Source organism: Myotis nattereri (genome assembly GCF_964212035.1).
Source record: "Myotis nattereri genome assembly, chromosome: 19".
NCBI lineage: Eukaryota > Metazoa > Chordata > Mammalia > Chiroptera > Vespertilionidae > Myotis > Myotis nattereri.
In genome coordinates this window covers 10,248,377-10,273,423 of record NC_138095.1, presented here as the reverse complement: position 1 = coordinate 10,273,423, position 25,047 = coordinate 10,248,377, and the positions used below count along the sequence as shown (strand labels likewise).

Here is a 25,047-nt window from a genome sequence, read left to right as displayed (position 1 = left end):
ACAAGGTTAATATTCATCTTTCTCACTTTTACCATTCAGCAAGCCTGAGAGATGAAAAATCACATTCCATGTCTTTGAAACTACACACCTTTGATTACTAGTGAGGTAGACTATCTTTCCACATGTTCACTAACCATTTGTAAAACTTATTTTATTCCATTTCCCCAGTGTGGAGCATGTCTTCTAAATTTTATGGCACTTCTGCATACATGTAAGTCTTTAATATTTTATAATCAAATATTTAAATCTTTTACTTTATGAATTTTTGCTTTGATGTTCATACTTATAAAGTCATCCTCTGTCTCAAAATGATATAAATTCATAGACTTTTTCTAGAATTCCTATATAGTTTTAATTAAAAGATGTTTTTTCTTTAACCATTTAAGGTTTTATTTTGGTGATAGGTATAAAGTAGGAATCTAATTCCTCCCAAATGTCCCAACAGCATTTACTGAATAACCCACCTTAACTCCATATTTAAGTATTATTATCTTTATTACATATTAATAAAATGCTCATATAAATTGTCTGTTTTGGATTCTCTATTCTTTTTTTTTTTTTTAATATATTTCATTAATTTTTTACAGAGAGGAAGGGAGAAGGATAGAGAGCCAGAAACATCGATGAGAGAAACATCGATCAGCTGCCTCCTGCACAGCCCCCACTGGGGATGTGCCCGCAACCAAGGTACATGCCCTTGACTGGAATCGAACCTGGGACCCTTTAGTCCTCAGGCCGACGCTCTATCCACTGAGCCAAACCAGTAATGGCAAGATTCTCTATTCTTTACCACAATGATCACTATGCTTTAATTCTAATGCATTTTACTGTATGGTAGGACAAGTCATCTTTTGTGACTCTGGTGGAAAAGAATTTCCAAAGTTCTTCTGTTAATACATAATATTTTATAAACTTTACAATCATTTTGTCAATTTCTACAATAGAGATAATATTATCTTTAGATATTACTTTCAGGAGAGTAGACAACTGTAAAGTATTAAATATTTCCAGTCAAAGTATGGAACATTTCTCCATTTAGTCAAATCTTATTATAACCTTCCGTAGGTCTTCATAGTCTTCAGCTTAACCAAATATGTTTATTTTTACACTTTAAACTCTGTTCCTATTGTAAATGTTTTTATTTTATACTGTCTAGCTGATTAATGCTATTAAATAGAGGAAATCAATAGTTCTCATACATATTGTGAATCAGATCACCTTCCTCTTATTAGTACTAAACAATATTTTCATTTTGTTTGTCTAAATAAAATTCTACTTTATGCTGTAGGTTTTTTTCCCTTTTTTTCTTTTGTTTTTAATAAATAAAGTTATTACTCTGACCTTAGCATACAAATGAATATAGCAGAGAATTTCTATTTGCTCTAAAAATGTATAAACAAAACTTAGTGGAAGGAGACCCTATTTTTTTAAAAAAATATTTTTATTGATCTCAGAGAGGAAGGGAGAGGGAGAGAGATAGAAACATCATGATGAGAATCATTGATCGGCTGCCTCCTGCACACCCCCTACCGGGGACCGAGCCTGCAACCCAGGCATGTGCCCCTGACCGCAATCAAACCCGGGACCCTTCAGTCCGCAGGCTGATGCTCTAGCCACTGAGCCAAACCGGTCAGGGCAAAGGAGACCTTATTTTAATAAGTATGCAGTACTTCCCTATGAATACCTCAAATTACTCCATTTAGTTTTCCCTCACCTGGGTCCATTATACCTGCTTCTTTTTTAAATCTCAATTTCTGTGCCACCTAAACACTGGCCTCAATAAATGCTAGTCTCCATTCACTACTTGCCCCCAGCACAGACACACATCCTTCTTTTACTAACCCACAGCAAAGCTAAGGTAGTAAACTTCCTAAGTGGTTCCGTTTAAGGAAAGAATATCAGATCATGGTGTTTCTTAGAGCTGGCTCACTAGAAAAGCTACAAGCCCAAGTCAACCTCCTTATAGGGCTTTCCTGCCCAGCTACCTGGGCAGCCCCCAGCCACAAGATATCCATCACCTCATCTGCCTGCCTACCACAGGGCCTCTCCTCCCTCTTGCCCAAAGGACAGGCTATTGATCCTGATCACTCGACTAGCTTTAAAGCTGACTGCCCGTCCAACTTTAGCATTTCCTGCCCTTCTACAGAGCCTACTTCACTCTTAGCTACAAGAATGTGTCTACTCAGCTCCAAGGCTGTGGCCTGCCTGCCCTACCAGAGCACCAACCATAAATGAATCTGAAACATGTTTGACCCCCTCAGAATCCAAGACTTCCTAGGCCATATCCTCCTCTATGATCTGTCTCTTCCTTCAATGACTGCCATGGCAGCCCAATGCATGCCCTTTAGAAGATAGCCCTCTCTCTGCTGCTCAGAGGGCCTTGTCCTATCAGATGTGCAGGGCAACCACAATGTTACAATATTAGAAAAAAATAATCCGTATGACATTCTCTCTCACTGCTCTCTAATCACACATTCACACCCCAACTTCCTCCAACTACTATAACTAATACAATTCTTCCTATCTCTGGACTCCATTTGGAAAACAATGCCACCTATTTCAACATTCCATTCTTCTTGATTTCTTTCACATGCCTTGGGCAGAGCTTCTTAACATGGAATATAGGAACTCCTTAGGGAAATGTGAATTAAATGTAGAAGCTTGTTTGTGTGTTTTTCTAGGATGAGGGTATGCAGCTTCACTAAGTTTTCAAAAGGGTCCCAAAGTAGATTAAGTCTTGAGTTTCTCTGTACTTCCCATAGTGACAAGCACAGCCATGGACACATTCCACAGTTCATTAAGTATTTGTTGGCAGGCTGTATACATAAGACACTTATAGCTTTCTCACTCTTTACATGAAGGCTCTAATTTCACTTGTTCAAAAGACATTTATATTACACCAGTACTATGTGCCAAAACACTATCCCAGGCTCTGAGGACAAAAAAAAAATACAGTACCCAAATACTAGTACAAGGAGCTCAAAGTATAATAATGAGGGAGACAGAAACATCTATTTATCCTATACAATAAAAGTGTAGTATGCAAATTGTCCCCTCGACCGGGAGTTCGACCAGGGGGCAGGGCTGGCTGGAGGAAGGAAGGGAGGCCCCAGCTGGCAGCGGCGGCAGGGGGAAGGGAGGCCCTGGTGGCGGCAGGCAGCCGGGGAAAGGGAGGGAGTACCCAGCAGGCAGCCGCTAGGGACCCTACCAGTGCACGAATTTTGTGCACTGGGCCTCTAGTATACATATAAAAGCCTAAGCAACCGGCCAGTAGCTATGATGCGCACTGACCGCCAGAGGGCAGACACTCAACATAGGAGCAGAAACCACAGGCATGAAAACATGGAGACTGATGAATCTCAGGGGAAAAACGGGGTGGGGGGGAGATGAGAAAAAATTAACCAAAGATCTTATATGCATACTAGAGGCCTGGTGAACGGATTTATGCATTGGTCGAGGCCTGGCCTGTGGGGATCGGGCCAAAACCAGCTCTCCGACATCCCCCAAAGGGTCCCGGATTGCGAGAAGGCGCAGGCCAGGCTGAGGGACCCCACCAGTGCACAAATCCGTGCACCAGGCCTTTAGTCTAATTATAATACAATATGTTATAAGGGCAATGATACGGCCATTACTGGCAGGGGCTTATACGTGCTAGCTGAAATTATGAGAGCATATAAGTGACTGGTATGTGGTAAGCAGAGGGCAAAGAAACAAACATTGGGAACAAAAGCACATAAGGGCAGTGCAGTGTGATAGAAACAAAGATAGAATAAAGCAGAAAAGGAATGATTAATAAGACACATGAAAAATAAAGAGCAGCTCTGAAGGAGGGTGAAATCAGCAGTGTAAAATGCAGCAGTAAAGACTTCAAAAGAGTCCAAAAACCTACCAATTAGAGGTTACTGGAAGCCTCAGAAGTTTCCAACATGTGAGCACAAAAGGCAGATTAGAATGGAGTGAGAAGTCGTGGAAAATAGTAGTTAAAATGTTTGGATAAGAAAGGAAGAAAGACAAGATAGTCACTAGAAGAACTCAGGATTAAAAGGGATACTTTTTAGGATAAGAGGGACTTGAATAGGTTTTCAGGCTAAAGGTCAAGAGTAAGCAGAGAGGAAGAGGTTGAGAGTTTGGAAACAGAGAGGTGACATAAAAGAGCAAGAACCAGGAATGGCAGAATGGACAGAGTCAAGGGCATGACTGGAGAAGTCGAGATTAAGCAGGAGGTGAGACATCCTCTTCACTAAAAAAGACAAAGCAGAGCCCTAACCGGTTTGGCTCAGTGGACAGAGCATCGGTCTGCGGACTCAAGGGTCCCAGGTTCAATTCTGGTCAAGAGCATGTACCTTGGTTGCGGGCAGATCCCCAGTGGGGAGGAGTGTGCAGGAGGCAGCTGATCGATGTTTCTCTCTCATCAATGTTTCTAACTCTCTATCCCTCTCCCTTCCTCTCTGTAAAAAATCAATAAAAAATAAAAATAAAATAAAAAACCCAAAGGAAAGAGAACGGTGATGGCAAAGGGCGAAGATGCCCTGGCCATGTAGCTCAGTGGGTCAGAGCATCGTCCCTATACACCAAGGTTGGGGGTTCAATCCCTGGTCAGGACACATACAGGAATCAACCAATGAATAAGTGGAACAACAAATCTCTTTCTCAAATCAATAAATAAAATTTTTAAAAAATGAAATTATACAGTATTAGATTACAGTCAAAGCATGAGTTTAGAGACAAAAAGTATGTTGTGTTATTTCACCAAACCCAGCATGGTATGTATTTTTGATCAGCCCTAACAGCCCATATGCAGAGGAAAAATGATATAGGACTAAAGTAGGCAAACTTTTTCTATAAAGTTTTCTATAAAGTAGGCAAATATTTTTTGGTTTTGCAAGCCATATAAGTCTCCATTACAACTACTCAACTCTATCACTGTAGCATGAAACACGGTCACTAACGATGCATAAAGGAATGGGCATAACTATGTTACAATAAAACTTTATTTACTGATGAGTGGATTTGGCCCACTTGACCCCTGTTCTCTAGACTGAGAATACTACAATGGAAATAAAGCAGTAGAAAGAAATATGAGGGAGAATGAAATAAGGAAATAGACAAGAGGGCACAGAACTGAAATATAGTTGAATTGGGATATTAAAGAGAGAAAATATAAATAAGGAGCAATAAGAAGAGCAGAAAGAGGGCAAGAGAAAAAAGCAGGTGAGAAAGGAACATTGGAAAGAGACAGTAAACGAAGTTAAAATAAAATGCCAATTTCAAGGTATGTATATGCCGGTCAAGGGCACGTACTTGGGTTGCAGGTTCGATTCCCCGTCCGGGTCATGTGGGAGGCAACCAATTGATGTGTTTTTCTCACACTGATGTTTCTCTCTCTCTCCCCCCATTCCTCCCTCCCTCCTTTTCACTCTCTCTAAAAGTCAATGGAAAAAATATCACTGAATGAGGATTAACAAAAAAAACAAATACAAGATAGACATTTGAGAAGATACAAGAACAGGACACAGTGCTTTTATCAACACTGTAATGCAGTTACAGAGCACCTAGCATGGCTAGCTTCTGAAAAAGCAAGCAAACTATAGGTGAGAACCTTGTTAAGAGGTCCAAGAAAAAAGCTTTAACTTTCTGGTGGCTTATAACTTCTAAATAACAGTGTAGAAAAATTAGCACAACAGAAACAGCTGTTGGCATAGACTGAATCATAAAAATTAAAACTTGCTGAGTTATAATTTTCAATAAAATTGACTATGAAATTTGACCAAGAGAAAAAATCAATTTAAGAATCAAGTTCAAAATTGCCCAGAAGAGTCGTACAATGTTATTGAACATTCAGCACTATAAAATATACTCTCTAAATGAATAACAGCAACTCTGACATTTTTCTCCTCAATGAACAGCTGAAACATACTAAATTTTAATATAAATACATCACCACTTTTATATTCTCAAAACGTAGTCCCATACCCTGAACTTTTTTTCAAATATGTATGGTTCTCCTTTACCATTTGTCTTCATTAATCATTTTCTATCCACAGCCTTTCTCCCTTAGCTCTGTGCCTTTGATTTCTTTCCAGAGCATTTATAAAATGGAAACTAAAGCATTTATAGAACTATAAGCTTAATAAAACTATAAGTGTTATTTATAAGCATTATAAAATGAAAAATTTATAAACTAAAGCATTGCAGAACAAATGGGAGAAGAAATTTTCTGATGAGTGTAACAGTAGCATGTTTAACCATGACACTGTAGAAAATCCTTTACAAACTATTTTTTAATAAGAACACAAACTCTCATTATTTATCCTACTAGAAGTACCAATGAATCTTCCACTAGTTTTTAACATTTTCCAACAAAAATGCATTATAATCCCCATTTATCTTAATCAGGTCATTTTTTAAAGCCCATATTTCTTTAAAAAAAATGTCTGTAGAGTCTGCTTGAACAAATTTTATAAACCATGAAGCATACTTAAGAAATCAAAACTCACCTCTTCTTGCATAACTGGAGTCCATATCTTTAAACTGTACCACAACGAAGTCTGAACACTTAAACAAAATACTCTCCATTATTTCTTCACGTTTTGGCCCTGAACTGGATTCTGTACTTTTCTCATGTGCAGCATCAAGGACCAAATCACACTAAAATGAAAAACGTGAGTAAATAACATTTATAAAATAAACTTGACATGACTTCTTCAGCACATCAAAGTACTATGCTAACTAACATGCCTTTGGCAAAAAATAATCTATCTCAAGAGAACTATAATTATACGTTTTCCTCAGAAATATGAACTGTTTCCCATTCCATCTTTTAAAAATCCTCTCACCTAAAAGTTGGTCCTTGCTACCATGGTATGCCTCGAGAACATTAATAGTAATAAAAAAGAAAACAAACAAACAACCCAATTTCTCCCTCTTCTGGTCCACAATACTTGAAAAGGCCAAAATATTTTTGTTGTTGTTAATGCTCACCAGAGGATAATTGATTTTTAGAAAGAGTGCAGGGGAGAGACAGAGAGAAACACTGATGTGAGAGAGACACATCGGTTGGTTGTCTCCCACATACGCCCCACCGGGGATAAGGATTGAGCCTACAATCGAGGTAGGTGCCCTTGACCAGAATCAAACCCGGGAGCCTTCAGTCCATACTCCATCCACTGAGCCAAACCAGCTAGGGCAAGGCCAAAATATTTTAATAAGCACACAGGACAAGAAATCCTTTTGATTATACATACCATCTATAAAATAATCAGTATTTGAAACTGAAGAGCAAAATCATTCAAAGTGGTTTTAAAAAGTGCTTTTAAGGTAAAGCACTGGGCATGAAAATGTGACAAACACACCCACCTCATAACTATAAACTGCTAAATCAAAAACCAACAGGCACTGTCAGGAAGCCACACAAGCACAGGGCAGTTAATGATTCATGGGGTTTCACATTTAACAAAAAGGAAAAGAGTAAAAATTACCTTAGGACTGTATGTTTTAAAAACTCCTTCATATATACCTCCATTTTTCACTTGTACTTCACATTTGGATCCCTAAAAACATATAATTAATTTATCAAAGAAACAGTGTGATACCCAGTCATGGTGGTAATTGTTTTCAATTTACGTTTTATAGTTCATCAGGCTTCATTCAACATATCAGGTGCTCACTGACAGAACAATAAAAGTTTTTAAAATATCAACAATACACAATTCTCACAGGATTCTGCTCAGAATTTACAGCATGAACTTAAATACTGAAGTTAAGTATTTCTGACGCCTGTCCTAATAAGGTGACAAAATAATGCATCATAAAAACTACTAATATTATGTACACAACAGAGTTAACAAGAATGCTTTTTATAATGAATTACAGTAACTTGGGTAGAATTCTAACCTCTGAAATTCTAGTCAGAATTCCTGATTAAACATGACCTAAGAAATGTTACACAGAGAATCATTCAGCCACATTTTAACTTCATGAAATTATCTTATTCCACCCCAAGGCAGTTTCTCCCCAATAATCTGATAACTTACAACAACTGATGTAAGTATATGAACCATCCTCATATTTGCATAGATTCCATCAAAAGAAATCTGGAATATTAAGAAAAAAATATTATCAGCAATCAATATTTATCCTTGCACATATATTAAACATTTATTTTGTTATAAAATATTTAGTTAGGTTTGTAATACCTTACATGCACTAAAGGAAGATTTGGTTTACTATAGTCTTTTGCTTCTTTAGAGAATAGAAACTTAGGTTTTCACACCAAATAACAATGTTTTGACTATGCCTGATATAAAAAGCAAAACTGAACTTACATGTATGAGGAAAAGACAAAGCCATAGGAATAGAAGAGACAGATCAATGATTGGGAGATTTCACTATAAAGTGACATGAGGGATTTTTAGAGGCAATGTAACTGTTCTACTATCTTGATTATGGTGGTGGTTACACAAGTGTATGCATCAAAATTCACAGATCTGTATACTAAACAGGGTTAAGAATACCTTAATACTAAATGGGATAGTTGTAGAAGACCTTGGATTATCTGCTCTCAGCACTTAATCAATGACAGCGCTCTAAGGATTAATCAGTCACACCACTCCTTATTACATAAGTGTATGTCCTCCTGATTCTAAAGAAGAAAAACTGCCCAATAAAGACAAAGTCTCAAAAATTAGTGAGTGGAAATTATACCTTCTTCTGTTTGTGCCCAATTTAAACCCAAAAGGCCCTTTCAAAGGAAGAAAAATGAAAAGAAATAAAAGATAGCACATTAACTCAAAATCTAAACCGAAAGAGCTCTGCAAACTCCAGTTCTAGTATTCCACTTACCTTTTAGGAGTTAGATTTGCCTTCAGTGATTTATAAAAGAAGAAATGACATTACTATGCATGATAAATATTTCTAGATAATATTACATTTTATACAGTCATCATCAAAATGACATAGAGCTAATAATTTTATACTAAACAGTACTGATCTGTAAAAAATATCGGAGATATAAAATTGAAGAGGTAATTTTTTGGCCTTGACTTTTGGTCTATGGTTTCAAAATCACATTTCAGTTACCAGTTTTTCCAAATAAATAATATTCAAATTACTCACCGTAGACTGAGGCAGTCCCTTGTTATTGTTTCGGCCTCTGAAAAGATTAAATATTATGTTTATTACATTCAATAGGCTAAACAAGCTAAAAATATTTTCAAATTTAAAATATCTTATGATTCCATTCATAAAGCACAAGTGAATAATCTGTGGACCGGAGTCATCTAATATTAAGGATAAAAGCTATCTAAGAACAGTACCCCCCTCTCTCTCTGCTTTGCTGGCTCTGAGGCCCAGAAACGGTATGGGTCATGGAAGGAAGGCAGTAGGAAAGAAACTGAACAATATCAAACTCAAAATTTAGTACTGGAATAACCAATACTAAATATAACAATCTTTACTCCAAAAGTAATCAATCGTTCTGTCATAAAAAGCTACTCAGGAGCAAAATATAGATTCTGTTCCTGATGTGACTGACATCAAGTCACTTCCTATATTTTTCCCTCACCTCTAAGAATAGGTACTGTGTTTACAACTGCAGAAAAACGTCTCAAAATAAGTAAAATTGGCCCTAGGAGATTTGGCTCAGTACATAGAGCGTCAACCTACGAACTGAAGAGTCCCGGGTTCAATTCTAGTCAAGGGAACGCACCTCCATTGCAGGCTCCTCCCTGGCCTGGGCCCTGGTCAGGGCGTGCAGGAGGCAACCCATCAGGAGGCAACCAATCAATGTGTTTCTCTCACACTGATATTCCTCTCTGCCTTTCCCTCTCTCTTCTACTCTCTCTGAAAATCAATGGAAAAATATCTTTGGATGAGGATTTTAAAAAGTTACATCCTTTTAAATAGTAAGCGCCTTCTTCAGAATCTAGGTAACAAGTGCCTTCTGAAACAATGTTCAATTTTATTATAGAACATAATACACCCTGAGGCTTGTTCCATTAGAAAAGATTAGAACCCTTAGGAAATTATAAAAACACTAATAAAGTGAAATGTTATATTCCTAAAAGCATGAGTTACTCTAGAATAACGGAACTGGGGTCTCGTTTTGATAAAACCACAACTCTCAAATTAAGACATAAACTTAAGGGAGAGATCAACCAAAGAACTTGTATGCGTGCATAGAAGCCTAACCAATGGACACAGACACCAGGGGGGTGAGGGCATGAGGCGGGGGGGGGGGGCCATCGGGGGATATGGACACATATGTAATACCTTAATCAATAAAGAAAAACAAAAAGATAGAAACTTAAACCATTCAAAGAGAAGTACAATTCAGGTCTAAAAAGTCTAGCAGAGCCCTAGCCGGTTTGGCTCAGTGGATAGAGCATCAGCCTGCGGACTGAAAGGTCCCAGGTTCGATTCCGTCAAGGGCATGTTCCTTGGTTGTGGGCACATCCCCAGTAGGGGGTGTGCAGGAGGCAGCTGATCGATGTTTCTCATCGATGTTTCTCACTCTCTATCCCTCTCCCTTCCTCTCTGTAAAAAATAAATAAAATATATTTTTTTTAAAAAACAAAAAACCTTGGGTGTGCCATAAAAACACCCTATTCTAAAAAAAAAGGTCTAGCAGTTTTGAATGGTGTAAATTCCCAGCAAAGTAGCACTGCCCTTAGCACTGAGGCCAGGGCCAATTTGGTCTCCAACTCTGTCACCTTCCCTCATCTAGAAGATAATGTCTTGAACCAAATCACCTCTGGGATTCCTTCCATTTCCAATATTCTAATTCTGTGACTGCCTCGCACACAGCACAGAGAACTTCCTAAAGTCTAAATATGACCAATAATTTACCATTTATAGAATTGACTAAAAAGCAGACACTATGGTAAGCACAATGTCAAATCTCTCATCCCTCCTTTAGAGGCTATGAAACCAAACCTTGGCAGTTAGTTACACATCTTGACCAAAATCATTCAGCTCATGAGCAGGAGGTGGTATGTGAACCAGGTGATCCGAAGTCCAGACTTTTCATTTCTAGGTTATGCTGTCTCTCTGAAATTGCATCACAAGAAATAAACTAGCCTCACAATTACGCCTAATCAAATTTGTACATTTTTTCATACATTATTTGAATAATTTAGATTTTTCTATTTATTTGTAGTCTGTAGCCAAAAGCTAAAAAATGGCTAAATCTTGTTTAGAAGGGTTATCTCATCTTAGTGGTTGCTGAGATGCGATCGTTAAAAGACTTAAGCCAATGCCTCTAATTAAGTGCTCTTAAACTCACAAAGCTACTTAAGAGTTTAAAACATAAAACTCTTTTATAGTAGTCACACTATTTTTATTGATTATTACATTTCTACCTTTGACTAATAAAGAGCAATTGTTTTGACAATCCAATTTACTCAGATCAAATAGTTCAACAGGGAAAATAATAAAAGACTCAAAGTTGTATAAAGTGGTACAAAGTGTAGAAACCACTGACTTCTCCTGATATACCAGGTGGTTGGGCACCCAAGGTGGAATGTTAGCATATCACAGCATTCTCTGAAACTGATAAAATGCCAAATGCATCCTTCTTTTTCTCTTTTTGGATCTACTCAGATTATGCTTTACTTTTATTTCTCTTTAGTATTCTGAAATAGGTATCCTAATATTTCATTTAGTTACAAAAAATTGAATCTCAAAGAAAAGCCAAGATCACATTCTAGTCCTAAATATATTTATGATTAGATTGATCAGATTTAACAAAACTATACCCTGGTTTCTAAGCTTTTAATAGTTATTAATTAGGTTAAAGTGTGATTCAATATGCCAAATTCACACAAAGAAAGTTATAAAAACAATAGTGTATACTGCTTCAAAATAATACAGGAGGTGCCCAGATGGTGTGGTTCAGTGGTTGAGTATCGACCCATGAACCAGGAAGTCTCAGTTCAATTCCCGGTAAGGGAACACGCCCAAGTTGTGGGCTTGATCCCCAGTGGGGGATGTCCAGGAGGCAGCCGATAGATGTTTCTCTCTTCTATCCCTTTCCTTCTTCAAAAAAACCAATAAAAACATATTTAAAAAAGAGGTACTTCAGATTCAAAGATACAAATATATTAAAAGCATAAGGATGGAAAAGGCTATTGTGCAAACAGCACATACAAGAAAGCTGGAATGACTGTACTATGAGACAAAACAGACTTTAAACCAAAAATGTTAATGAAGATAAAAAGGGGTATTTTACAATGATAAAAGGGTCAATCCATCTAGAAGAAAGGCTTTCTACTTGGACCTTCTGTACCTTTCACATAGCTCCCAGGCTATGGAAGGTGTACTCTGCTCATAATCGTGTGTGCCACCCCAGCCAGAGCCCTGCCCCTACACCTAGGGCAGCAGTCACCAACTGGTGATCTGTGAGATCCAAAGGGTTGGCAACCGCTGATCTAGAGAGATCATCTTAAGCTCCACCTCCTAATCATACTACCGGCCTGACAACTGAATTCCAACTAATAAATGTATTAGGAATGATGGAATTAGAGGGTTACCATTTGGTAACCACCATAATAAATTTTTCAGGCAAAAACCTCACCAATGGATGCTAAATCTGGTAAAGTAGTCACAAAATAACTCCTCACAAGACTCTGATTAATGACAAAGTGAAAAATCACTTCACAGTAAAGGAACCTAGCAGACACCACCCTCATCAAGTGATCCCAGTTAACAGCACCAGCAATGGGACAAACGGACCCCATGCACCTGATATCATACAATAAGAATACTCGGCCCTAGCCAGCTTGGCTCAGTGGATAGAGCATCAGCCTGTAGACTGAGGGGTCACAGGTTTGATTCAGGTCAAGGGCATATGCCTGGGTTGCGGGCTCAATCCCCACTGGGTGGTGTGCAGGAGGCAGCTGATCAATGATTTTCTCTCATCATTGATGTTTCTCTCTCTCTCTCCCTCTCCCTTCCTCTCTGAAATAAATTAAAAAATATATATTTTTGGAGTCCGATACCGATACTATTAGGTCCCCGAGACGTAGAGCAAGGGAAGGGTGTCTCCCCCTCCTTCCCTCAGCCCGAGCCAGGGCCGAGACGGCCGGGCTGAGTGAGACGGGCACTGTGACAACGGTTACCGTGACAACCGAGCCCAAGAACTGGAGCCTGACCATCAAACTGCGGAAACGGAAGCCAGAGAAAAAGGTGGAATGGACGAGTGACACTATGGACAACGAACACATGGGGCACCGCTCATCAAAATGCTGCTGTATTTATGAGAAACCTCGGGCCTTTGGTGAGAGCGCTGTGGTCACACACACTGTTTACGGGGCCACCGCAAAGGACGGTGCCGTGGAACCCCCGGACCAAGCCCCACCACCCTGTCCTAGACCCCTCCAGGGCCAATGCAGCACTAAATTACTCTCTCCCTCACCAAAAAAAAATATATATATATATATATATATATTTCAAAGAATACTCATCACTTCTGTACTATTCCTGTCAAAATGTATAATCTGAATCTAATCATGAGGGAACGTCAGACAAGCCCTAGTTTAGGGACATTCTACAAGATAACTAACATCTTCAAAAGTGTCAAGTCATGCCCTAACCGGTTTGGTTCAGTGGATGGAGTGTCAACCTGCAGACTGAAGGGTCCCAGGTTCGATTCTGGTCAAGGGCATGTACCTTGGTTATGGGCACATCCCCAGTAGGGAGTGCGCAGGAGGCAGCTGATAGATGTTTCTCATTGATGTTTCTAACTCTATATCCCTCTCCCTTCCACTGTAAAAAATATATATATATTTTTTAAATATATATATATATATATATATATATATATATATATATATATATATTTTAAAGTGTCAAGTCATGAAAGGTAAAGAAAAACTAAGGAACTACTTCAGATTAAAGGAAGCCACAAAGACATGACACCTGAATGAAACATGCAATCCTGGAATGGTTCTTGCAATCCTGGTATGGTTCTTGGACCACAGATTAAACAATTGGTAAAGTCTGAATAAGGCCCGTAGATAACAGTTTGACATAATATTAATTACCTGTGGTCTTGTAACAGAACGTCCTTGTTATTAGGAAATACTAGAGGCCTAGTGTACAAAATCTGTGCACTCAGTGGGTCCCTTCACCTGTCCTGTGCCCTCTTGCAGTCAGGGAGCCCTTGGGGGGATGTCTGACTGACTGCTTAGGCCCACTCCCTACAGGGAGTGCATGGGTAGGGTCCCTAGGCCTGGCCACAATCAGGGTTGATCGGGACCTTCCAGCTGCCAGCTGGGGCCTTCCTTCCCCAGCTGCTGGACGGGGCCTCCCTTCATTCCACACCGCTCCCTGGTGGTCAGTGCACGTGATAGGGAGCGATAGAACTCCAAGTCTCCCAGTAGAACTCCCGAGGGGACACTTTGCGTATTAGCCTTTTATATATATGTAGATACACTTACTAAGTATTTAATAAGTCAATGAGCCCAAAGAGAAAGAAAAAAATGGAAATGCAAACTTTCAAAGTAATCATTCTCTAAAACAAGAGTCAGCAAACTACAGCCAACAACCTGTTTTTGTCTGGCCTTTGCGGTTAAGCATGTTTTTTAAGTTCTTAAAAGGTTTTTTTAAAAAAAGAAAAGCCAGGAAGAATATGCAACAGAGAAGTTATATGGCCCAAAAAGCCTAAAATACTTACTGAGTCATTACAAGAAAAGCCTGTACTAAGAAAAATGGGGCTGCGATGTCAATAACTGCCATTTAACCCTTTGAGTGCCAACCAATATCCTAGGAACTATGCTAAAATTGCCAAGGCATTTTTGCTGATTTTACAGTGTAAGAAGAAAACTATGAATCGCAAGTTACATATTCAAAAACTTAAGGAAACATTTACTACATTTGTTTTCATCTTTGACATATATTGTTTGCTGATTGTATTATAAAATACTAGAAAAAAAATTTGAACAAAACATGTTAAAATAGAGGGACACCCTTCTCCAATATCTTCCACAAAATCGTCATCTTCACAGCAAGAATTGACATATTTAAAATATATATTTTATTGATTTTTTTACAGAGAGGAAGGGAGAGAGATAGAGAGTTAGAAACATCGATGAGAGAGAAACATCGATCAGCTGCCTCCTGCACACCCCCTACTGGGGATGTGCCCACAACCAAGGTACATGCCCTTAACTGGAATCGAACCTGGGACCCTTCAGTCCAAAGGCTGACGCTCTATCCACTGAGCCAAACTGGTTAGGGCAGAATTGACATATTTAGCAATATCATCATCACTAATAAAAGCAGACTTAGAACTGGACACCATTTCGAAGCTTTAGGGCTAAAAAATCTGAGTAAACTTCATAAAATCGTAGAACCTGTAAAAAATTAGGCAGATAAATGCAGTGGTCAATTTTAGAACTACAAACATTCGGCATCATAAGTAATCTGCAATTAGGTGCCATCTGTCAAAGAGTGAACTACTAGCATCTAATAGTGACACTGCAAGAGGAGCGTGATAACGCTCCCAGCACTTTTGGCAAAAGACAGGAGGAGCACGATCGCGCTCCCCGGCACTAAAAGGGTTAAAAACAAAGTTTATTGCTGTCTTATATGAACCAGTACTTCTACAAGAATCTTCAACAGTATTACTTTTCATGAAAGTTTAACCTGTAGCCGAATCCGGTTTGGCTCAGTGGATAGAGCGTCGGCCTGCGGACTGAAAGGTCCCAGGTTCGATTCCGGTCAAGGGCATGTACCTGGGTTGCGGGCATATCCCCAGTGGGAGATGTGCAGGAGGCAGCTGATCGATGTTTCTCTCTCATCGATGTTTCTAACTCTCTATCTCTCTCCCTTCCTCCCTGTAAAAAATCAATAAAATATATTTAAAAAAAAAAAAGTTTAACCTGTACATAAGAAATGTCATAAAAGTGCTCTTAGTCTCATTTAATCATTTTTAAGCTTTTCAACAATATTTAATGAGGTTGATCCATCTATTGAAAAACATCAAGGTATGTATTTTAATAATATGCATTTGATGACAACACTATGAGCAAGTTCCATAAATGCAGGGACTTTGTACTGATCACTGAATTAAAAGCAACTAATATAAAATGAAGGGTTAACTGTAGATTAAAATAGACGTGAGACATATCAACAACTTGTGAACCTCATGTGAATCCTGATTAGAACACATTGTAAAAGAAAAATAAACTGATGAGATAAACACTCAAAATGGTGCTTCCAGCTTGTGCAATAAAGCCAAAAAAAACAAATAAAGGCTTCCCCCTAGCCCAGTGGTCCGCAAACTGCGGCTCACGAGCCACATGTGGCTCTTTGGCCCCTTGAGTGTGGCTCTTCCACAAAATACCAGGTGCGGGCGCGCACGTACAGTGCGACTGAAACTTCGTGGCCCATGCGATGTCAGTATTTTGTGGAAGAGCCACACTCAAGAGGCCAGAGAGCTGCATGTGGCTCGTGAGCCGCAGTTTGCCGAGCCGCAGTTTGCCAACCCCTGCCCTAACCGGTTTCGCTTACTGAATAGAGTGCTGGCCTGCAGACCAAAGGGTCCTGGGTTCAACTCCAGTGAAGGGCACATACCTTGGTTGCAGGCTCTTCCCCAGCCCGGGCCCTGGTCAGGGCTCGTGCAGAAGGCAGCCAACCAATGTCTTTCACATCAATATTTCTCTATCTTTCCCTTTCTTCTCCACTCTCCCTAAAAATAAATGGAAAAATATCCGCAGAAGAGGATTAACCAAAAAAAAAAAAAAAAAAAAAAAAAGAAAAGAAAAGAAATGAAATAAAGGCACAATGATTGGATAGGAAGAAAGAAGCTATCTTTAAGAGACCAAAAAACCAAAGTGGCAATGGGAGTGGGTCATGACAACCCAAACATAGAGGTTTTTCTGTGTTTTGTTTTGTCTTTGTTTTAGCAAGACTGTAGAGTTAGCCAGACCTTTTTTGGCAAACAGAAGTGGGGTGGCAATTCTAAATTTACACAGAACTACCAGATTAATCCCATCACATAATCATCTAGAATTCATGTTTCAAAACTATCCCAACAAGAAATAATTTCAGTTGTCTGCAAACTGCATTGATTCAAATTCTGGCCCTATCACTTCCAAGCTCTGTGACATTAACCTCACAACTTCAGCCCTTTGTGTCTCAATTTCAACATCTATAAAATGGTGATTAAAGAACAATGTCTGGTACATTACTGGGTACCTAATAATGGTTAGGTAACCCAATTATTTTCCTCATATTCCAGCACACACTACACTTGGGAGGGGGAGGACCCTTCACATGAAGTTTTACTTAGAAGGGATAGAGGCCACAAAGCCATGCATTATTAGTTACGCACTAGGCCAGTAGTTCTCAACCTTCTGGCCCTTTAAATACAGTTCCTCATGTTGTGACCCAACCATAAAATTATTTTCGTTGCTACTTCATAATGGTAATGTTGCTACTGTTATGAATCGTCATGTAAATATCTGATGTGCAGGATGGTCTTAGGCGACCCCTGTGAAAGGGTCGTTTGACCGCCAAAGGGGTCGCGACCCACAGGTTGAGAACCACTGCACTAGGCACATCGAACACTCCACAGGACCCCGATAAAAAAGGATCTTGGGGCTCAAGTACAATGCTCCCCAATAGAACTTTTGTAATGATTTTTTTTTTAAAAGTTCTATATCCATGCTGCTCAATATGGTAGCCATTAGGCACATGAGTTGACCAAAATATGGCTAGCATGACTAAGAAACTAATCTTTTTTAACTTTAACTTAATTATAAATGTAAATAGCCATGTGTGGACAAGTAACCATCATATTGGACAGTGCAGTCCAGTCTGCTCAGCAAGCTTCTCCAGCAACAGGCACTGTCTACCTTCCAATCCATTCATCCCCTCTGGCTAAGGCACCAAGACTGCTTCCTTTAAGTGAACTCAAGTCTCTCACGCAATGGTTGTACCCATTGGTCATTAATCTTTCCTGGGCCTCAAAACAACTTTAACCCCCTTCAAAAGACTGACTAATTTCAGAGGGAAGGTGGGAGTGGGTGGGGAGTGGTTAACAGGGAAACTTATATGCATATATGCATAGCCCACCCATGGACATAGACAACAGTGTGGTGAAGGCCTGGAAGGGGCGAGTACAGGTTAGAGGGCGTCAATGGGAAAAACAACAAAGAGAACATCTGTAATGGAGAAGAGGAAAGTGTAGGTGAAACAGGATGAGCCATTTACTGATAATTACTGAAACTGATAAGATACACAAGGCTCATTAAACTGTTCTATTTTTTTATATGCTGACATTTTCTACTAAAAACTTAGTATTGCCGAAACCGGTTTGGCTCAGTGGATAGAGCGTCGGCCTGCGAACTGAGAGGTCCCGGGTTCGATTCCGGTCAAGGGCATGTACCTGGGTTGCGGGCACATCCCCAGTGGGAGATGTGCAGGAGGCAGCTAATCGATATTTCTCTCTCATCGATGTTTCTGGCTCTCTATCTCTCTCCTCTCCTCTCTGTAAAAAATCAATAAAATATATTAAAAAAAATAAAAAATAAAAAATAAAAACTTAGTATTAATTTCAAGCTCACTTCATTTATTCTCTAACTACAAGAGCCTTCAATTCTTCTACCACACTGTGAACCAAGTTTTTACTTTTATTTTAATGTTTGGGTGGGTTTCTTTTTGCTTTTAATGGGGTCATATCATGTGTATGGTGCTGTCTACATGATTATGTTTGTCAAAACTCAAGAAACCATACACAAAAGGGTGAACTTTATGTAAAGTACTAGTGGCCCAGTGCACAAAATTCATGCGGGGGGGGGGGGGGGTGTCCTTCAGCCCAGCCTGCACCCTCTCCCATCTGAGACCCCTCAGGGGATGTCCGACTGCCGGTTTAGGCCTGATCCCACAGTCGAACATCCCTCTCACAATCTGGGACTGCTGGTTCCTAACTGCTCACCTGCCTGCTGGCCTGATCACACCTAACCACTCTGCCTGCCGGCGTGCTTGCCCCCAACTCCCCCCCCACCCGCCAGCCTGCTCACCCCCCAACTGCCCTCCCACCGCTGGCCTGATCGCCCCTAATTGCCTCTACCTCGGCCCCACCACCATGGCTTTGTCCGAAAGGACGTCCGGAAGGTCTCCCAGTCTAATTAGCATATTACCCTTTTATTAATATAGAATAGAGGCCCAGTGCACAAAAATTTGTGCACTCGGGGGGGAAGGGGTGGTCCCTCAGCCTGGCCTGTGCCCTCTCGCAGTCTGGGACCCCTTGGGATATAACGACCTGCTGGCTTAGGCCTGCTCCAGGGTGGCAGAGGGCAGGCCCAATCCCTAGGTGCAGCCCCTGGTCCGGCTCAGAGCAGGGCCGATTGGGGAGTTGCGGCGCCACCCCGTCACGCACAGAGCAAGGCCAATCGGGGGGTTGGGGCGCTGCCCCGTCACGCACAGAGCAGGGCCCATCAGGGGGGTTGGGGCTCCTTACCCTGTCACACACAGAGCAAGGTCGATCAGGGGGTTGGGGAGCTCCCCCCTGCCACGCACAGGGCAGGGCCCATCAGGGGGGTTGGGGAGCTCACCCCTGTCACACACAGAGCAGGGCCCATCACGGGGTTGAGGAGCTCCCCCGTCACTCACAGAGTAGGGTCGATAGGGGAGTTGGGGCACCGCCCCCTATCACACACAGAGCAGGGCGGATCAGGGGGTTGGGGCACCGCCCCCTATCACCCACAGAGCAGGGCCGATCAGGGGGTTGGGGCACCGCCACTCACACTCAGGGCAGGCCGATGGGGAGGTTATGGCTCTACCCTGTCACACACAGAGCAGGGCCCGTGGGGGGCGGGGGGGTTGTTGGGGCACCGCACCCTGTCACACACAGAGCAGAGCCGATCAGGGGGTTGGGGCGCCACACCCTGTCACACACAGAGCCACAGGGCGACCAGGGGGCTGGGGAGCTCCCTCGTATCAGGCACAGAGCAGGGCTGATCAGGGGGTTGGGGCACCTTCCCCTGTCATGAACAGAGCAGGGCAGATAGAGAGGTTGTGGCCCCGCCCCCTGTCACACACAGGGCCGCAGGGCGATCAGGGGGTTTGGGCGCTGCCCCCAGTCACGCTGATCCCGGTGCTGGGAGGCATATTACCCTTTTACTATACAGGATGGAGGCCTGGTGCATAGGTGGTTCTGGCTGGTTTGCCCTGAAGGGTGTCCTGGATCAGGGTAGGGTTCCCCACTGGGGTGCCTGGCCAGCCTGGATGAGGGGATGATGGCTATTTGCAGCTGGTCACACACCCTTCAGGGTGGGTGTCCCCACTGGGGTTCCTGGCCAGTCTGGGTGAGGGTCTGAGGGCTGTTTTCAGGCTGGCGGGTGACTGAAGCTCCCAACTGCTCCTTTCTTTTTTTTTTATTCTGGGCCAGCTTTAGCTCTGGCTCCAGCTCTTAGGCCTCAGCTGCTGAAAGCAGGTATCTGGTTTGTTTGGGTTCTATAATCGAAACAATGTATAACTCCAGCTCTGAGATCCCGGCTGGCTGAAAGCAGGTTTCTGGGGTTTTGTTTAGCTTCTATATTTGTTACATAGTTGCTTAGAGTTGCAGCTCAGAGGCCTGCAACGGCAAGCGGGGAACGTTGGAGTCCTCCGTCACTGAAGCAAGCAAGCCTCATGTTAGTTTCAAGCTGCCTGGCTGCCGGTTGCCATCTTGGCTGGCAGTTAATTTGCATATTGCCCTGATTAGCCAATGGGAAGGGTAGCGGTCGTATGCCAATTACCATGTTTCTCTTTTATTAGATAGGATACCTCAGTACATCTAATTAAACAGCAATCTACCACAGTAAGAAATAACTGTCTAGTAATTTGAGCTAAATCACGTGCACTGAGCAATGAAAAATGTTAAGTCTCTTCTGTATATCGAATGTGTTCCTAAGCCCAGAATGAACAGAGGGAGGTTTTGAAGCTTGCAGACCCAACATACGGACATTCTATTGGGTATCTCTTCCCAAAAATAACCTTCTCTTAAAAATTCCCTCAGGTGTCACTGGAGAAGCCTTAGGCCAGGGGTCCTCAAACTACGGCCCGCAGGCCACATGCAAATACAAATATTGTATTTGCCCCGTTTTGTTTTTTAACTTCAAAATAAGATATGTGCAGTGTGCATAGTAATTTGTTCATAGTTTTTTTTTAAAACTATAGTCCGACCCTCCAACGGTCTGAGGGAAAGTGAACTGGCCCCCTGTTTAAAAAGTTTGAGGACCCCTGCCTTAGACCAATGGTTCTCAACCTTCCTAATGCCATGACCCTTTAACACAGTTCCTCATGTTGTGGTGACCTCCAATTTCATTGTTACAAATTGAACATAATTAAAGCATAGTGATTAATCACAAAAACAATACGTAATTATATATGTGTTTTCCAATGGTCTTAGGCAACCTCTGTGAAAGGGTCGTTCGATCCCCAAAGGGGTCACAACCCACGAGTTGAGAACTGCTGCTTTAGGCCCTTTAATCAATGGCCTGGGAAACTAGCATTGTTTGTAGGTCTGACAAAGTTTCAGCAGTTGCACTTTAACTACTGTAGCTTTCTCCCAAACTTCTCTCATCTTTAGCTGCAAACTTCCAAGTTTTCCCATTTCATTCATTAACCCTTTTCCGTCCAATGTGGAGGCTGACTTGACAGACCAGGCGCTAGGAGCAGATCCAACATCAGGCTGAGGTCGACACCACAAACCGGTTCAACATTCAATCCCATCAATTAATTTGAACCAGACTGTCTGAATTCCAAAAAATAAAATTGGACCGCAAAGGGTTAATTCTCTTTTATCTTTTGCTGATTATTACTGACTAAAGATGGCATTTTTTGATTAGTCCTTCAGAATAATTTATCCGTCCCAAGCCGCCATTTCCTAACTACTTATAATTTTTTTTAAATCTCTCATTTCTATCACAATTAAATGCTGACATTATCAATACTCAGTACTGCACTTTTTGAAAGTGATAGATTTGACAACAAACTAGGTTCAAACACAGTAAACACACAGAATTTAAAAATGACAGGAATGGTTGACTATGAAATGACCATAAACAAACGAACAAAAATATCACCTGCTGGTAAGGTTAATCCACTTTTGTTCTGGGGCACAGTGTAACTTTGCTCCTATCTCGGAGTTCATCCTAAGGAGAAAGTTTGTAAGTGGAGGAGCAGCAGAACTTAAACATAAGGTACTGTGCAATGAAAGCCAAAGCTATAAGAGGAGGAAGGAATCACATTTTCCTGGGGTAAATATAGTGAGACACTGTGCAAGAGAGAACCTGGGCTAAGCCTTTCAAGACTTATGCTTAAGAGGACAAGATGACTAGATTGGAAGAATCTGATTTATGCTGGAGAATAAATATATTGTGCACTCTGTGGATGGACTTGACTATCAGGCTGAATAGTCTGGATTTGATTCATCTAGTAATGAGAGCCACTCACAGTTTCTCAATAGAAAGACGACACGAGAAGTTTTCCCACTGCAGACACAGCTGACTCTCACAGCCAGTTGGCCTGGAGGTCAAATCCCCCCAGTATTAACTACAACAATCAAGGCTTAACTACAACAAGACTGCACACAAAGACCACTAGGGGGTGCACCAAGAAAGCATAAAAAATGCGGAGACAAAGAAACAGGACAAAATTGTCAATGGAAGATATAGAGTTCAGAACCACACTTTTAAGGTCTCTCAAGAACTGTCTAGAACAGGGGTGGGCAAACTTTTTGACTCGAGGACCACAATGGGTTCTTAAACTGGACCGGAGGGCTGGGACAAAAGCATGGATGGAGTGTTTGTGTGAACTCATATAAATTCAAAGTAAACATCATTACATAAAAGGGTACGGTCTTTTTTTTTTTAGTTTTATTCATTTCGAACGTGCCGGATCCGGCCCGCGGGCCGTAGTTTGCCCACGGCTGGTCTAGAAGCTGCCGATAAACTTAATGAGATCTACAAGAAATCTAATGAGACCCTCGATGTTATGATAAAGAACCAACTAGAAATTAAGCATACACTGACTGAAATAAAGAATACTATACAGACTCCCAACAGCAGACCAGAGGAGCCAAAGAATCAAGTCAAAGATTTGAAATACGAAGAAGCAAAAAACACCCAACCGGAAAAGCAAAATGAAAACAGAATCCGAAAATACGAAGATAGTGTAAGGAGCCTCTGGGACAGCTCCAAGCGTACCAACATCAGAATTATAGGAGTGCCAGAAGATAAGAGAGAGCAAGATATTGAAAACCTATTTGAAGAAATAATGACAGAAAATTTCCCCTACCTGGTGAAAGAAATAGACTTACAAGTCCAGGAAGCGCAGAGAACCCCAAACAAAAGGAATCCAAAGAGGACCACACCAAGACACATCATAATTAAAATGCCAAGAGCAAAAGACAAAGAGAGAATCTTAAAAGCAGCAAGAGAAAGAAACTCAGTTACCTAGAAGGGAATACCCATACGACTGTCAGCGGATTTCTCAACAGAAAATTTGCAGGCCAGAAGGGAGTGGCAAGAAATATTCAAAGTGATGAATACCAAGAACCTACAACCAAGATTACTTTATCCAGCAAAGCTATCGTTCAGAATTGAAGGTCAGATAAAGAGCTTCACAGATAAGGAAAAGCTAAAGGAGTTCATCACCACCAAACCAGGATTATATGAAATGCTGAAAGGTATCCTTTAAGAAGAGGAAGAAGAAGAAAAAGGTAAAGATACAAATTATGAACAACAAATATGCATCTATCAACAAGTGAATCTAAGAATCAAGTGAATAAATAATCTGATGAACAGAATGAACTGGTGATTATAATAGAATCAGGGACATAGAAAGGGAATGGACTGACTATTCTTGGTGGGGAAAGGGGTGTGGGAGATGCGGGAAGAGACTGGACAAAAATCGTGCACCTATGGATGAGGACAGTGGGTGGGGAGTGAGGGCGGAGGGTGGGGTGGGAACTGGGAGGAGGGGAGTTATGGGGGGAAAAAAAGAGGAACAAATGTAATAATCTGAACAATAAAGATTTAATAATAATAATAAAATTTAAAAAAAGAAAGACAACACGATGAAAGATGTTTGGGGAGATTATTATGGCTCTGAAGTGTGTACAAGTATCTGGATAAGAAGTGACCAATCAGGAGGCTTGCTAAGTACAGTCAGCAAATACCTTCTGGTACCCATGACAGGAGGAAAAATAAAAAATCACCCACCGTCTCTATTCACAACACTTCTCTAAAAGTTTATTTTGAATTCAAGTTCCTAAGTTAAAAAAGACAAACACGCCGAAACCGGTTTGGCTCAGTGGATAGAGCGTCAGCCTGCAGACTGAAGGGTCCCAGGTTCGATTCCGGTCAAGGACATGTACCTGGGTTGCGGGCACATCCCCAGTGGGAGATGTGCAGGAGGCAGCTGATCGATGTTTCTCTCTCATCGATGTTTCTGGCTCTCTATCTCTCTCCCTTCCTCTCTGTAAAAAAATCAATAAAATATTATTTAAAAAAAAAAGACAAACACATTCTTCCACTTGAAGAGTGACGGAAACATATGTGACAAAAAATAAAACAGCAAAGTAGAGCCTTTGCTAATTGGAACTTTTAGAAAATGACTTTTTCTGGATAGATCTTTTCTTAGATTACTAAATAAACATCAAATTTTGAAAACAAGTGAAATGTTACAGGTCCTAGCTGGGTTAGAGCATCGTCCCCATATGCCAAGGTTGTAAGCTGGAATCCCAGTCGGGGTACACATAAGAAGCAACCAACAGCCCTGGCCCGTGTGGCTCAGTTGGATGAGTGCCATTCCATGCACCGAGAGGTCTCAGGTTTGAGTACCAGTCTGATTCCTGGGCAGGGCACATACGGTTTTGGGCTCCATCCCCAATAGGGACCATGTAGGAGGCAGCTAATCAATATTTCTCTACCTCCCTCTCTTTCTAAAGCCAACAAAAACATTAAAAATAAGAAGCAACCAATGAATGCATAAATAAGTAGAATAAATTGATGTTTCTCTCTCTCTCAAATCAATACATTTTTAAAATAAAATGTTAGG

At 41.0% G+C, this 25,047-nt stretch overlaps 1 protein-coding gene across 2 annotated transcripts in view; it reads right to left on the bottom strand.

The window, feature by feature from the left end:
• The window catches only part of ATXN2 (ataxin 2), a 95,323-nt gene that overhangs the window by 61,184 nt on the left and 9,092 nt on the right, over window positions 1–25,047 (bottom strand). For both annotated transcript variants that reach the window (XM_081113379.1, XM_081113378.1), the window contains exons 2-5: window positions 9,115–9,151; window positions 8,034–8,093; window positions 7,479–7,550; window positions 6,498–6,648 (exon numbers count right to left, since the gene is read on the bottom strand). In XM_081113379.1, the coding sequence (XP_080969505.1) occupies window positions 6,498–6,648; window positions 7,479–7,550; window positions 8,034–8,093; window positions 9,115–9,151 (320 nt within the window). The remainder of the gene's footprint in view (window positions 1–6,497; window positions 6,649–7,478; window positions 7,551–8,033; window positions 8,094–9,114; window positions 9,152–25,047) is intronic.